The sequence below is a fragment of the Macrobrachium nipponense genome, chromosome 4 (assembly GCF_015104395.2).
Source record: "Macrobrachium nipponense isolate FS-2020 chromosome 4, ASM1510439v2, whole genome shotgun sequence".
In the NCBI taxonomy this organism is placed as follows: Eukaryota; Metazoa; Arthropoda; class Malacostraca; order Decapoda; family Palaemonidae; genus Macrobrachium; species Macrobrachium nipponense.
The window spans coordinates 21765819-21782473 of record NC_061100.1 but is presented as its reverse complement, the minus strand read 5'-3'; the positions used below and the strand labels follow the sequence as shown (position 1 = coordinate 21782473).

The 16655-nt window shown below is 35.7% G+C and overlaps 1 protein-coding gene across 2 annotated transcripts; it reads right to left on the bottom strand.

Annotated features, from left to right (window-relative positions):
• Window positions 1-157: 157 nt before the first annotated feature.
• Window positions 158-14102, bottom strand: LOC135210764 (calcium-independent phospholipase A2-gamma-like). Of its 2 annotated transcripts, none has more exons than XM_064243613.1 (10): window positions 14082-14102; window positions 11597-11829; window positions 10560-10729; window positions 6269-6406; window positions 5954-6108; window positions 5272-5390; window positions 4505-4710; window positions 4181-4372; window positions 3366-3564; window positions 158-1664 (listed from the first exon to the last, which is right to left on the bottom strand). In XM_064243613.1, exons 2-10 carry the CDS (start codon window positions 11823-11825, stop codon window positions 1408-1410), a joined length of 1665 nt encoding a protein of 554 aa, XP_064099683.1. In that variant the 5' UTR covers window positions 11826-11829; window positions 14082-14102; the 3' UTR covers window positions 158-1407. The 2 variants fall into 2 exon arrangements, with proteins under 2 accessions (XP_064099683.1, XP_064099682.1); XM_064243612.1 differs by lacking the exon at window positions 14082-14102 and adding an exon at window positions 13844-14075.
• Between the last annotated feature and the right edge of the window lie 2553 nt (window positions 14103-16655).

Genomic DNA, 16655 nt, shown 5'->3' with positions numbered 1-16655 from the left:
ATTCTTGGAGGAATACCAATCCAGTGTTGGTCGAGTCCATGCCATATGAACTCTCCCTGACAATGACTTGTACAATTTCCATTATAGTATCTCAGCATACATATATAAATATCACCTACACCCTTTATTGAAGGTAGGTATGAAAGCATACAAAATCGAATGTTTCAATATATTTGTGTTGTTATAGATAACATATGTCTCTTTCTGACTAGAATTACATTGGCAGTTTGTTTCACATTACGAACTAACTCTCGTAAACTAACGCACAGAGAAACTTATGAATAAATTTCCATAAATTGCCAACAAATAAAAGCTCATATACGATTCTATTCAATATTTTTACAAAATTTACATAAAATAAAAACAAACTGATTAAAGGTATGAACAACTATGAAAAACATCATATCACATATTCCAAGAACCTACATTTAAAAGTAACCCTGACTACGTTCTATAATGGAATGCTGTCTAAAGTTCAAGAACTAACATAACCTACTGTACTTCACCTGCCAAAATCCACATCTACAAAATTCCTCTAAAACCAAACATGGACAAACATGAGCACATTGTGGTAGGGGAGAAATGGTAAATTCTAAGTCGGGAGAAATGCTAAATTCCAAGTTCCAGGTTAATTAAGATTATCGTTACTAACCGGGATCTTTGGAAATTAAAGCTATCCAATGATTGACCTTAGATATTGAGTTGCTAATATAACTGGTCTCTGATAACTGCATCAGAAGGTTGTCATTACGAATAAATAAGTATTCATACATAGTCTTAAGTGGATTTCACAGGTATTCACAAATTGTCTTAAGTGGATTTTACAATCATTTTCAATTTTCATTTCACACAAATTTACATCTAAAATAGCAGACATATACGTATCACAGAATAAATCTTAGTCTAATAATAAATTTCAGTCACTTGTATTATAAAATTACAAAGTGCTTGCTGTTCTATGAAGTGAACCGATTTAGTATAATAAGTGCATACATAAATTTTAAATGATGACGTAAAAAATTGAAACTATTTGTCAACAACATCACTTTGCTTACTTTAGAAGGATACGGGCAAACATGCATCAGTCATTTGTAACTGTAATATCCCATGTAATCATAAATGCAATTCCAGATCATGGCCCAGATCTGATGCTGGCATCAATGCCAGTCTTTTGTTATACAGATACACAACTGACAGTTACACTTTCTTGCAACTGAATTCCAGTCTATACATCCTGAAACTGTGACTACTTAAAATATATAATGTGCTGCCACTCTTATGCACAGCAGTGGCATATTTTGCGTCTCATAAATCCTCATTGATTACAAAAAGCTGATAACAAAAATTGGGTAAGTTTCTCACTGTTCATCTGTATTGTAAAAGCGTTACAGAAATTCAAGGGAAAACCTAGATTACAGTCCATACCTGACGCTGATAATCAACCCAGTCTTTTACTTTGTCCAAAGGATTTTTTGTTTTTGTTAAGGCCCGAACAGCTTCTTGAATTTTTAGCTCATTCTTGCGGAGGTATAGATTTGTGTCTTCCATCATCATTGATAAACGATTTTCTCCTATCTCATCCAGTCCAATCTCATCACTGAGATATGGATTGAAACGGAAATATACATTTCCTGGTAACAGGTCATGCATAGTTGTGTGAACACCTGCAGAGCACAAGAATTGATTAAAGTTTTTATACTTGTTCATAATATGAAAATGTAATATATATATATATATGATATATTATAATATATCTATATATATATATATATATATATATATATATATATATATTTCGTTGTATTCCACATAGGAAAATGAAAAAGGTATGTGTCAGAAAACGCCCAATAGTTTCGTCCTCCAATGGACCTCTTCTTGGAGCATTTATTAAGGAAATCCTCTTTCCTTAATAGCTCCAAGAAGAGGTCCACTGGAGGATGAAACTGTTGGGCATTTTCTAACACATACTCTTTTCATTTTCCTATGTGGAATACAACGGAATTACTATATCTTCGTGCCTAAGAAGATTACCAGTAATATAGTATGTATATATATATATATATATATATATATATATATATATATATATATATATATATATATATATATATATATATATATATATATAATGAATTTCATGTTACAAAATATGAATTTCAGAGTGGAAATTAATGTGTGCAAAATCTAAGTCTAAAGCATTATGCATATTAATTTTTCCTCCCATACTTATATACTTTTCAAACATCAAACTATCTTAGTTACAGTACTTTCTCTCTTATACTTTTCATAGACAGTCACCAGTTTGAACTTTTCTTACTTAGCTGTATAACTTCTTTAATTTTACCATTTTCATTTCTCTTTTTGTGTAAATCCTTTAAGTGATGTCTAAAAGTGATCTCAAACTACTTAAAAAAAAAACTGTCTTATTTTTGGCTTTGGTGTTCTGTTCAAGTCAGCCTATTTCAATCAATTGCCTACCTAAGCATGCTAGTCATTTTGGATATTATCATGCTTAGTAAATTTTCATGGAAAATACTGTAGAAGCAACTACGTATGTATGCATAAAATGTAATGCTTGAGATCTGGAGTTTCACTTTCCACCTTATTCTTTATCCAGATGAGTGCCTATCTACGATTTACATCTGCATCTGAATATCAGCAAATTTAACACCATGACCTACTACTCAATACAGGTAATTACTGAAGACATTTGATCCTCAAGCTGAGCACACTTAAGCAACTGCTTCTAATTAAGGATAAGTACTGTAGTGCACAGTGCACAATCTTCATGAAAACAAAATCACAAAAACATTTACCTTATCTCATGACAGGCAACACTATGTTCAACTGCTCTTAAAAATGTCTAGTTCAAATGCAAAGTTTGCCAGAAAAAGTGACTACTATGGCTCTCTAGTTTTCATAGCATTGTAATCATTACAGCAGTCTATTCAACTCAAACTATTGGTATCAGAACCAATTTTTTGCAAGCTAAACACAAATAGTAATACTTATGGGTTTCCTTTCATTTCTTTTTGTTTGTGCTATTCTCAAGACTCTCGTCACACAAATCTCATGTCAATAATTGTAGTTTTGCATGTGACCAAGAGCAATCAAGCATGAATGAACATTATGCAGAACCAATGGATTTTCAACATCGCTGGATTGTTCACAAAAAAAAAAAAAAAAAAAAAAAAAAAAAAAAAAAAAAAAAAAAAAAAAGCGCCATGTAGCTCTGAGAAAAAAAAATCAGCCTCAGACCACAATGTCTATTTAAGTGAAATCAAGAATATGTAAGTCATTAGTAAGAATAGGCAAATCAATGATTTGTACTTATAAACACCAAGAAAGAATATTTAAATGCATACCTTCGGTATCTGTAGCACTATTAACTACAGTCCTAATTCTAGTGGCCCAGTTGAAAGTTGATGAATCATTTATCATAGCAATTGGTTCGTGACGACCAGTGCCAACAGACAGAACACACTGCAAATCAACATCAGGCCATAATTGCTTGGCTTCATGTAAAGCTATAGCAGTGGGATTGTTAACAAATATACCTCCATCCTGCAAAAGAACAAAACAAACTCACTTCAATCCAGGGGCATAATGGTGCAACAGGAAGCAATTTTCCTCTGTCAACTACATTCACTCCATTTTGCTACACGCTGCATTCTGAAATGCTACGTTTGATATAATAGCATACTTTGTTTTATTATAAATAGTTAATGTTATCCACCATCAACTACATGTAAAATGGCTATCAACAACCATTGGATAAGCACTATTAACTGGAAGCATACATACACAAACATTATGGGAGCTTTCACGTTATATCCCTTTATAGATATGCTACTTATACTACACAGGCCCTGACAAATACTCATTGTCTAAAACAGAAATTAATAGAGACTTGGTCAGTGCTTCTAATCCTATCACAACTCCTAATGACTCTTTCTGCATACAATTTGTTTCACTACAATCCTATTATTTTTATGCGGAAAATGTATTTTGTTTTATGTTCTCTTTATTTCCCCAGATACTGCATTCTTTTGCCTCAGACTTCAGAAGATAAGTACTCAATCAGCAGGTACACTACCTGGAGTATTTCTGTACTCCCTAGATTATTACGTATAAAAAATGATTTACGACCAAACCAAATACTACGACCTTCATTTCTTACCAAGAAAATAAGATCACCGATTTTGAATTCCGAGAAATATCCAGGTGCCGCAGCAGATGCCCTAACAGCTTCCCATAACTGTGGTTGTGATGAACCCTGGTAATAGCTGGAGACTCTGTATGGAAGGTTGTAATTCCGGAAGAGGTAAGCCTGTACTTTGTTTGTATTTGCTGAGGTTGCAACAAGACACAACTGCAAAACAAAGCATGGCATGAGAAAAGTGAGCCCTTATATTATGTAAAGTTATGTAAAAAACAATCATATGTAGATAAAAAAAAATAGCCCACAATATAACATCTTAAAACACCTGGTGACATGTCTTACCTTACAAGCATCAACATCTCTTGCAGTTTCAATAAGCGATATTTCTCCCATATTTTCTTTTAGAATATTTGTCCAGGCATCAGAATCATAATAAGAACTCTTCATAAAGAGCCCTTTCGCACCTTGAAACGTTGTCTGGGTAAATATTTGCGTGCTTAACTTACGATATAATTTTTCACATTCGTCTATTGATTGTTGATGAGCACCTGTAAAGAAAATGTGTATGTACATCATTCAAGACATGTGAACACTCAACTTGAAATGGGTAGGTTACTCTTTTATCTTTTCCACCAATACCTTTCAGTACATTTACAAAAAGTACAACCTATACTATGGTCTAACATAATTACAAACACACAACAGAAAATTTACAGTATAATTCTCTTGTACGACTAGTTTTCTTGGATTACAATGTATGCAAAGCTGCCTCTGATAACTGTTTTTGTAGTGCTTAACAATTAAAAAGTCATGCAAAACAAATTGGCATTATTGTATAAGAAACAGTAACAATATGATCCTCATGTTAGGTTTGTTTCAAATCACAAAAGTACTTATGTACACAATCACATATGGCACAAACAAACGCAAATTAATGAGAGGAATCCCCTTTGTGTTAATGTACTGAAATTTAGAAAACTAAAAATCAGCTACAGAAAATGTAAAACTAGTACATAGTACGAGGCAATGCTAGTAATCACAGTTAAGTTGGTTTAATCTTATAATCTAATAATAACTCCTGATAAGGTACGGCACAATACAATACTCACCAATTAAAACGGCAAGAATGGCCCCTGTTGACACCCCACAGATATAATCGAAAAGTTCGTGAATTGGCTGTCCTGCCTCCTCTTCTATTCTCCTGAGTACTTCTATAGCTACCAAGCCCCTGCAAAATATATGAACAGCAGTAAGAACTGCTGGCAACTTCTAAAATATTTCAGATATTGGCGACATTACGTTACATATAATTCTTATTTGAAAAATCAAAGGATGCATTTACTGGATGTCCTGATTGAAGATAAGGTTACCGACCTAAATGACACTGTGAAGGAATTTTTAATCATAAAAGATTCTATGGAGTGCCCCTTTAGAATGGAAATGCTCTCAAGGGCAATTCCACAGTTATATACAATAATTTCAGTATAGTGTAACATTTTAAATTACTTTAAGAGTGTGCATGTACAAGCTACTCCAAGCAGAACAATGAATCATTCTACAAGGGGGAATAGTTATCAGTATTACTGAAAACTAAAAAAATTTCCTTCATCAAAGAAATTGCACAAAAGCCAACACATTCCATTAATTAAAAAGAAAAATTAGATAGCAGCTTGATTGTAAAAATTTACAACATAAAAATTAACTCTATGACTCTACAGTAGGCATTTGAAATCTCAGGTGTGCTTAGGACTGTCACATGCAGAGAAGAGTAAAAGTTTACACTAGGCTTACCTTACACCCCCTCCATCTATCGTAAGCAGTCGTATACCATGACCAGAAACAGGTGGGGTGTACCCTAACAAGGCAAGTGCCTCTCTGGCTTCATATTCAACGTAACGATCTTCTGTTCTTTCTAGTATTCTTAAAAGTTTTGATATACCCCCTTGCTGGAAATGGATACAGCACATTAAAGAAAAATCTTTCAGTATAGTACAATAATTCTAATGGATACCCTACAATGATTAACTGAAGATATCAATTTCTTAATCCAAATATTATAAACAAATTATTTTACAGGTAAGATGCATTGGTAATGTAAATATTTACCTTTACAGCAACACCCTTAGCCTGAGGAAAGTCCCGTATGTGTTTACACAGTGACTCAAGTTTTCTTAGACGACCCGCTTCTGTTAAATGATCTCCTATACCTTTAACCAAGAACCGTGTTCTGGCATCTATGCTAGACTGAAAATAGAAATAAAATAACTAACACATGGAAATACTTTTACTCTAGACTGTATCACTAAAGAATGTAAGTTTCATATTTTATCAGAATTCAAATGCAGAAGCTCATGTTTTAAAATCCTTGTTAAATATAGATGAATCAATGCTCATATATGAAGTCTATTGTGAATGGAAATCTTTTTAAAGCACTTATTGCAAAATTTACATCAGAAAAGATGCTTTAAATGAGACTAAATGTAACCATAATATTTCTATAATATAATACAGTTTTGTATATACTTCCCCAGTAATTATATAGCTATTAGTTTCCATGTATGGCAGCCTAATTCAAATTTCACGGGTTGCGCTTCGATTGCTCAGTGTAGGTATACAATGCTGTCCCCCAACGGCAATACTAGGAACGACTTAGCTAAGCACTTCATTCTGTTTCATGCGTAATGTCCATCAGAGGGGAGGTGGGTGGGTTTCGATCATATAATAACTGGGTAAGTATATACAAAACCTTATTTTATTATAAAAATATCATTTTTGTATATGAGGCTTACCCAGTAATTATATAGCTGATGCCACATTGAAAGGAGGTGGGGTCAAGGACATATTCTACTTCAAAGGATTACATCATGTAGTGAATTTGAAATAGGAAAGTTGCTAGCATCGAAAAAACAATGCTTGTCATTCCTATCAGTTAAGAGAGCTATGCAGTTTAATACTGCCTCTGGTTGGCACTCATCTTAACTCGTAGTATGATAGGTGCTGGCCCTTGCCCTGGGTGCAGCACCAAAATAAAACAACCAGAAAACACCGACACCAACACTGAAATAAAGTCAAGAACCATTCACTGAGAGTGGTGGGTGCTCCAGGTACACTGTACCCCCTGGTTCACCAAACTCAGCACCTTACTGAAAAGGTAAAGAGATAACAATAGAAGAACATCCTGTGCTTCCTTCTACATATCAAATATAAGCAGCAGCGAAGATCACTTACGCTTCCGGTAGTTCGATAGCAGAATGGGCGTAAAGAGGAAATGTCTGAACACTAAGGAAGTACATAGAGGCTGTTCTTACATCCTTAGCTTCGCTTCAAAGTAGCCCCAAAAACACCACAACACTGAGTGTCTCAAGCATGAAGTCCACATAAGATGAAAGACAACACGTTTAGACAGAGGAAGAGATGGGTTCTGGGAGGAACTCTTCTCTTTACTCTGGAAGCAGAGCTATCAGGGCAGGCTAAGTCTTCCAACATTCACCCCAATTTGGTGTGAACAACTAGTAGTTGAACTCTTTATGAATTAGAAAAAAGTATATGGAAGACAAAAAAAACCTGTTTGTCTGAAAAATCACTCTGAATCATCACAGTGGCCTAAGGAGTATGGATCAATTGCAATGAAGCAGAAGACTTACAGACTTCTGTTGTACTGTGGGGTAAACAGAAAGATGATAATGAGTCTAATGAGACATATATCTGTCTGACGAGTCTTGCAATGACAAATGTAGAGCACAAAATAGGAACCTTAAGCGAGAATCCAGAGCCAACCAGAGACTTAAGTCTGTGATGGCTGGGCAGAGATTCGAACTAGAAGTTAACCCTTGACAGAGGAGAAACAATCCTAAGACGAACAAAAACTCAGTGAGAAGGTAGTACTACTCTGCTCCTCACTCTTCTCCATAGGCTGAGTTGCCTGGTAGCACATTCTGACTTGGACTGCATTAGTCTTATAGGGCTATCAATTGCACTACAGATGCCCTCGAGCTCCTACATGTTAACTGAAACAAGAGGGAAAGAAACCACCTTGTTTGATGATAATGCCAACCCTGTGGTGTCTGAAAATCAAAAACGGAAACTTGTGGAGGCCCAAAAGGCTGTCCTGAGTTTCAGGTTATTTAAGAGAAAGTACTCCGGAAGACTTAACTTTCAGGTATGAGCCTATTACTCGGATGGTGCAACTAATAACAGACGCATGTCATGAGGAGAATATAAAAGTGTATTCGTAGGCTCCTGTTGATCCAGCATCAGCCTAATTCTTCTTCACTTCAAAGAGGAAAAGAATAAGGACTGGAAGCACGTCCCCTTCACTTTCTAATGAAGGGAGCAAAGGTGAAGCTGTCCCGAAGGGAAGCTTCTACGACAATAACGGTACTCTGAAGACAACTAGTTCATACTATACTGGTACTTACCAAAACAGGAACACAGGAAGGATCCTGAGATCGAACCAGGAACATAGGCCTTTGCATCCAAACTCTGGGGAGTATACTCTGTAGAGTTCCTTTTATTCCCTTGTCCTGCCCAGTGTAACCCAGGAAGTAGAGGGATAAAATAAGGAGGAGGATGCTGTTCTTGCTCACTCTTCTGGGAACTAGCAGGTGGGGGCGCCAACACACGCTATCATCAACTTGCAGTGATAATAGCAATCCAAAGATTAGGAAAACGTATTTGCCTCAGCGAAAAAACATTTCCTGATGGGAGAGCAGCGGTTTTCACCCACCAAATGGAGCATTCTCTTCTTGCAACTGGTTCGTTTGCGGGAATGCAAGAGAGAGTCGAGAAACTTTGACTGTGCCAATGGTTGGCAAGAACTTGTCACTACTCGCCATGCATGTCCTCTCCATGATTAAAACTTCACAAAGAGGACTACACAGACAACCTCTTCCTCGACTCTCATAATGTCCTATTCAAGTGGTGGCTAGCGAAAGATCCCTTAGTGTTGACGAAGAAGAACGAGGAGACTGTTGTTGGGCATCCAACTAGGAATGCCAGACAACCAACAGCTGGTGCTGGGTGAGGCATGGAAAGCGCCAAGGAAGCTGGAGCAAGGGAGTGTGACGCCTCAGATGGTGCAAAGTGCCTGGACGGGGGACTGGCGCTCGACAAAATATGCTCGATACGAGAGAGATCCAAGCGCCTAGGCGCCAATACCTGGTGCTCATCATGAGAATCAGTACTACTCTGATGAGTGTCTAGGACATAAATATTGAGAAAGCTCAAATATACAAATGCAAGAGCAGAGTTCTGATCCTATTCCTCTTCAGCGGATGACAAGTCTGTATCTCTACCTTTAAGAGCATATATGTGAAGGCGAGCCAGTCAATATTCACAAAGTACTTCAAGGTAACTACCGGCGACTTGCGACAATAGCAGCCTATGGCTGGTGAACAAAATCCCAAAAGCAAGGTATAACCTAAGGGAATGATGCAACCTTCAAGAATTACTTTAAAGGTAATTATTAAACGGCAACTTGCACGTAGCCTAATCATGGTAAGTAAATAATAAATGCAAAGGTTTTAAAATAAAAGAATGGAATAACATTCAAGAATTATTTTAGAATGGAATAACATTCAAGAATTATTTTAAGGTAATAACTATTTACCGGTGACTTGCTAATAGCCTATGGCCAGAAAACAAAATCTAAAAAACAAAAGTTTGGCCCAAGGGAATGATGTAAAATCAAAATTACTTAAGCCAATTATTAACCGATGACTTGCACAAAGCATAAGCCCAGCAAGTAAAACATATGCAAAAGTATTTGGCCTAATTGAATGATGTTGCATTCAAGAGCTATTCCAGAAGAATACAAATATCCAGCTTGATGATCTGAATCAAACACACAAGAGACAATACTCATCCTGCTTGAAGGCTACAAATGCATTCCTGTGGTTGTGTAACACTACCAAATCTGGTACATAACCAGAAAATAAGAGCAAGCTGCTGTAAGCACTTGATGTTTAGTCGGGTGCGGCAGAAAACAGAATGAAGTGTTTAGCTAAGTCGTTCCTAGTATTGCCGTTGGGAGACAGCACCGTATACCTACACTAAGCAATCGAAGTGCTACCTGCAAAATTTCAATTAGGCTGCCGTACATGGAAACTAATAGCTATATAATTACTGGGTAAGTCTCATATACAAAATGGAAATTCTAAATCATAGGAAATGTTAAATGTAACTAACAATATACTCCACTTTTTAAATCAGAATCAGTCTTCTACTTTAAACCTTGAATCACAAAACCTATGAATTAAGTGTTAACTGTAACCTAACAATAATTACAAGGAACAACAATTGCTACACTACATGGTAGTGATCAACCACATGAATACTATTTATCACAGGAATAAACTTAAATTAAATTGTACAAAAACAAATTTCATACAATCACTACCTTTGAAATTCTGCCTTTTTGTACCTTCCACTTGGGAATGCTCTTCGGTTCGACAGGGGGTTCATTATTTTTAGAAAAATGTAGACGTATTTGTGAAAAGTATAAGGGGATATACGAACTAACAGCACCAAGAACTTTTTGTAATTCTGTGATGCTTCCACTTGGTGAGTCTGAAAGAAACATAAGAAAGAATACATTTGCGTGAGAGAAACAAAATGACAAAAAATGCCCTTAATAAATACCATTTAAAAATAAACAAAAACTAGTTTCTGTTCATCCAGGCTTTATGAAATTAGGGTTAGGTTACATTTTGAAGAAAATATTTGTTTTAACTAATAAGTGGATTACAGTAAAACTACCACCATTATCCTTACATGCACCTCTTAAAACCTGTAGTATACTGACTTTTCTGAATCCCGAAATTATTCAACAGGGAAAAATTTGACATAGAATAAACTAAAGATCTGACAACAAGAAGTCTTGCCAAAGCTAATTCTCCCAATTTTATCCCTCTTCACCTGCAGTTGTATCATCTCTTGCCCGTTTTAGGGGATAATGTCAGCAGTGTGTCATATGGAGACATCTGTGAGCAGTATCACATTCATTTGACCCCAGATGTAATGCTCTTGTCAATTTGCTTATCATCTTGAATAATACAATAGCCATGTTTTCTCAGAATTGCATGTTACAGCTTAGATTCCCAATAAAATGCTGAAGTTTGTGAGCATATCTGGAAAAAAAGCTCAGGAAATGGAAGAAAGGTAATAAAAAGCAGTACAGCTGAGGCAATGGTATGCTTTAGAGAACCTATTTTACTAACTCAACAAGACACACTGCAGGTAACTGTTAAATGTTACGGTTTAGAAATTTAAAACCTTTCCTTCAAGATAGCCTGGATGAGCGTTTCATGAAAAATGACTATTAATTGCATTTCATACAGAGAAAAATAAAACAACAATGCTAATTTTAATAAATTTCAAAAGATTATCATCCAATAAAAAAAATGAGGCCAAGAAATATATTCTAGTACTACAAACCTTCAACCTTCACAACATCTTCACTTTTGGTTCCTGATTTTTGAGTTGGATTTTCTGTACACTGCACCCTATCATGGGGGTTCACCTCAGACTGAAAAGATTCTGATGCTTCAAAAGCTTTTGGAGCTACCTTTGGTACAGCACCTAACGCAGGTGTTACTCGCTGAAGGTAATCACGAAGGCCAGCAAGTATTCGCCATTGGGTGAGGCTACTACCACTTGATGCCATGCCTCTGCAATCCACAAGAATATAATTAGTCATTAATTTCCACAAAATTAGACACCAAAATCATAAGTGCAATTTAGTACACTGCTGTTCAACAATTTTAAAATAACAAAACATCAGGATTCTATTTAACAATGTAAATTAAATTCCCAATGTCAAAATAAAGAAAACCCAGACCCCAAAACACTAATCTTATGCCTATACTAGTACTATGCTTAGATTCACTGTTCATAGTGAGGGGACAAGATATCAAGAAATGAGCTCTATGCACTACATAATTATGATAGAATTACTAAAAGATAACTACCATGAGTCCCATCCCGACATATCAAGTGAACTTGTGGGCAATACTCCCAAAGTAAATCGAGGCAAAACTGAAATATCAGTGCTATAAGTTTGCCTCTGGAACATCTATTCAAATTTCATTTGCCTTTCCCAATTAAACTTGAACATTCTTTTCAAGTCTTACAGAATGGTACTGTTTGTAACTATACATTTTTGATATCACAAATGTGCATGTGTGGTACTGGTGTCATGATCCTTCTTAAAGTTTCTTTCCAATTTTTTTGCTAATTAAGTCACCTGTGAGTTACAAACATTTTTCCTAGAATTAAACAATATATCTGATATTTTAAAGTAAGTTATTATACATCCAGTATACATTAATTTAGAATGAACTATATTATGATGGTTTTCAGGTGATTTTGATGAATTTGACATTTAATTCTGACACACATGCTTATTTAGCCTATTAGTTTACATACAACCTTTTCTAACAAAGAAGTAGGGGGCATACTTTTTTTGGGGTCAGTTTGGGTCAGGCCAGTCTGTTAGGTTGGGTAAGGAATGTCAAGTACTACTTATTCCTTCTTTGCATGGTTTTGTTCTTCTCCCCCAAAACACCCAGGTTTCTCCTGCAATTCCTCCATTACGGTTAGCCTAAATACTAGATGGTTTTACTGAGTTAACCAAGGATTTGCAGCAGAAATGATTGTAAAAATAGTAAAAATTAAAATTTACCATTATTCACGGAACCGTTCCTTACAGCCCATGTAGAGTTGTTACTTAGAAATACCAATGCTTTTAGCATTACACTATAAACTGCCTAAATACTGTTCAACCATTTCTTCTTATAACATTAAAATTGAGTTTTGTATTTTTATTTTATGCAGACATATTTGGAACTAAAAACAATGCATATTTGGGTTAGTTTGTGTTCTAAACCTCTTTCACAAGACATTTAATTATTGTTCGAGTGGCCTTCCCATTTGCATTGTTTGGTGGTAAACAGGTTACCTAGTATGTCTCTTCAAAGTTGCACCTTGCACGTGTGCATATGCAATGGCATTGTCATATTGGTTTAGAGACGTCTTTCCAGTTTTGACATGAAATCCTTCACTGGACAAGTATCACATAACTTATATCAAACCTTTTTGAGCCTGGATCTTTGAAATTACATAGTCAATGCAATGTCACGAATGAGCTTTATGCTTTTATAGTTTTCAACACACCAGTCTTTATAAAGCTAGGCTAGTAAGTTATAGCTTAGCTATATAAGGTTTTACTACAGTTACTTATATGAATATGTGAATCTAACAAGTATGAAACGATTTATCACTGTAAATGAGTTGTTAACCATTCACAACTCCCCACAACTAAATTAACGCAATGTTACTGTAGGCTACAACACCACTTAGTGGGTATCACTAATAAAAACTTTATCCTGCTATTCAGACTTCCAAATAACAATTCGTCCTCTGTTTGTTCCCTTTCCATAGTAGCTAAGCCAGAATGGTTCTATAGGACAACAGAGTATAACAATAGGTAGGTTAGTAGCCTAAGTATTTCCTTTAGGGTTGCCTAAACTGGGTTAACCTATCGTAGCCTACCACATATTGTATATCGTACACTCAGTGACGTAGCCTGAAACCAGAGAGGAAATTAAGGGAAGGCTTTAATAGATTCCATGCTAAATTTTAGCCGTGGGCAATTTTTTTTTTATCGTCAGGTCAGCGACTCACCTTGGCAATTTCCGACAATGGAATGAATCAACAACAATCAAATGAAAAAAATAAAAGTTCCTTTCACTTCACGATCGAAAATCTCTCGATAATTCAAACGCAAACTTATTTCCTCAATAAATGATTAAACCGCACAACCTAAAAGGTCATCTTAAGCGCCAAGTCACACACGTTTCGCCATGGAACCCCATACTACTGAGGAATGAAACGTAAACTTCCTCCTGGGACCTGGGTATACCTTGGCACTGTTTACAAATACGCAGCTCCTCATGTGTCGTCATCGGACGATAGCTCTCTCGACCAATCACGAGCCGCCTGTCAAAGACAGCGGGGACGCTGATTGGTCGGTGAGCCTCACACGCCCGTCATGGCCTTGTGACGTCATGGTCGTCATCCTCTTCTTCTTCTTCTTCTTCTTAGGTTAGATCCGTTTGTATACAGTCCTGTTCGATCGTACGCAATCCCTTTTGCGTATGCTTTTTATGCTTGCGTAAATTATGGCAAGCACTGGTAACCAGTGTTGCCAAAACGCGGAGAAACGACCAAAAGTGCGGAGAAGATTCGAGTGGGAGTCTTTGAATGCAGAGCTGCGGTCTGCACTCCGCACGCGTGCGGAGCTGTAGGTCCGCATATTGTTTTTATGCTATTGAAACTTTTTTTCCATTAATTAAAGCTAATTTAAATTATAACTGTTTCATTAACCACATTGCACATATTTAATATTTCTTTAAAATACTAATATTATTAAAAAAACGAACCATTCTCACTAGTCTTGAGTGTTTACTCCCCAATATAATTTAAGATGGTCAATGTGACAGCAGCAGATGACGTAACCCAAACATGATGTCCTACAATGTATTCATTCTTTAGGTCCAGCAATCTTCAATCTGCCCTCGTAATTATATATATAGGTTAGTAAAATTTGGTTAATTTGTAAATTAATCTTAGGGCGAAGACTGTCTTACATTATTGTAAACTTAGTCATGTTTAATGGGTATTTTTTTTTTTTTTTAGAAAACAAGTGCAAATGTGTTAGGCAATTGCATTAATTGAAGTGATTCAACTGATTATAACCGAATAAGTTTCGATACCAGTATACTAGCCTCAGGAAGTGGTGTATTAAGATCGTATATTTTCTTTATATCAATGTAGTTTGTTGCTGAAAATTGGATCATTTATGATGTGCTCTTTTCCAATTTCTTGAAACTCATAGCCCTGAATAGGGCATTCGTTTGGCTTAGGATTGCCATATATATACCATAAAACATGTATAATATGCTGTCCATTCTCCTGGGGAAATATCTCATTACAAAATATCAGGATAATAAAAGGTGGCATAGACCTACATGTTTAATATCGTTTTTTAAGCCTAGACCTATGTTATGTATTAGGTTGTTTATCATCATTATTACTTTAGCAAAGGTTCTGATTTAACATACTGCATATTGCATAAAGTGACAAATGTGGTTTAAAAAATAAAGGAAAGAACAAACTACCTATGGATATCGAAGGATTTATGGAGTTGGCTAACGCAAAGAACCGAGAGAAAAGCAACCGTTTTTTTTTAGTAAAGAAATACATTTCAGTGCAGTTTGTTTTAACTTCCCACTTTTTGCTGAAAACTTTATGAATAAATTTACTTGCCAGCGTTCACTTTGTAGCCTAATTTACGAATCAAATCATATATAACAATAAATAACTATAAAACAGTAACACACACACACAAATATATATATATATATATATATATATATATATATATATATATATATATATATATATATATATATATATATATATATATATATGGAATGTAATCAGTCATCTTCAAGACTGAACACCGTGCACGTATCTCGTTCGATTCTAAATTTTACTATCATTAAAGTTACGTCATGTTTCAAAAGATATCAAGCAACTGAATTTCGGAAAGGGGAAAATCTAACTCTAAAAAGGTTTAATTAGTAGACCCAACTCATATACTGGTAAAAATTAAGTATAATATAACCAGGGTGACTATTTCATCTATTTAGTGTAGCAAAATAACATTGCTTGGTAACACGTACTACACCTCCCGGTGCGGAGTTAGTTTCTTGGCGATGTGCGGACTTCGCGGCAACCCTGCTGGTAACTGTAGTGACGCCTTCTAAGTCACAGATTAAAGAAGAACTTGCGTTATGGCCGCAGTGTTTCGGAAGGCGAAATGGGATTTAGCTCTGACAAATAAGGAGATAATGCTCACGGAAAAGAGACTGCTACTATGCATTACCTTATTTGTAAGAGTATTGTATATTTTCATTGTTTGCTAACTGGAAATATAACACTCAACTTACAGCAAGAATACCTACCGAGGACGGAACAACACAGGGACATTTATTAAAAGACAAACTGTGCTGCTGCACAGCTATGGTCGAAAGAGGACTATAGCCGATGGTAAGAAGTGCAATAACATCCTGAGCTTTCCCTATAGTCCTATGCAGAATAAACATTGTGAAAAGGTTAACGACTTATTAAAATCAAGTCAGCTGATTCCAATGATCCCCTTTACTGAGATTATACCGTTAGACTGCAGGCGTTTAATCTTATCGTTTCATTAATGATTGCGGGGAATTCCTGTTAAGATTAAGATAACGAACCATTTTATCTTGTAAATGACATTTTTATACTACACCTCTCAAGATAGTGGGTAATTATACAATCAAAGTGCAAATTCCATCAAGAACGATGTCGACCTTACAACATTTTCACTTAGTATTCGCGTCAGGGTTTTTGTTAGTCATGCATAGATTGCATGGTAAAGCATGAGTACGATTGT

Excerpts from the sequence above, each read along its gene's own strand:
- LOC135210764 (XM_064243613.1), bottom strand. The coding sequence starts at position 11,825 with ATGGCATCAAGTGGTAGTAGCCTCACCCAATGGCGAATACTTGCTGGC. Across the intron at positions 6,407-10,559 it reads AAAAAGGCAGAATTTCAAAG|TCTAGCATAGATGCCAGAAC; the intron begins GTAGTGATTGTA and ends TTCTATTTTCAG. Across the intron at positions 4,711-5,271 it reads CATTCTTGCCGTTTTAATTG|GTGCTCATCAACAATCAATA; the intron begins GTGAGTATTGTA and ends TTTTCTTTACAG.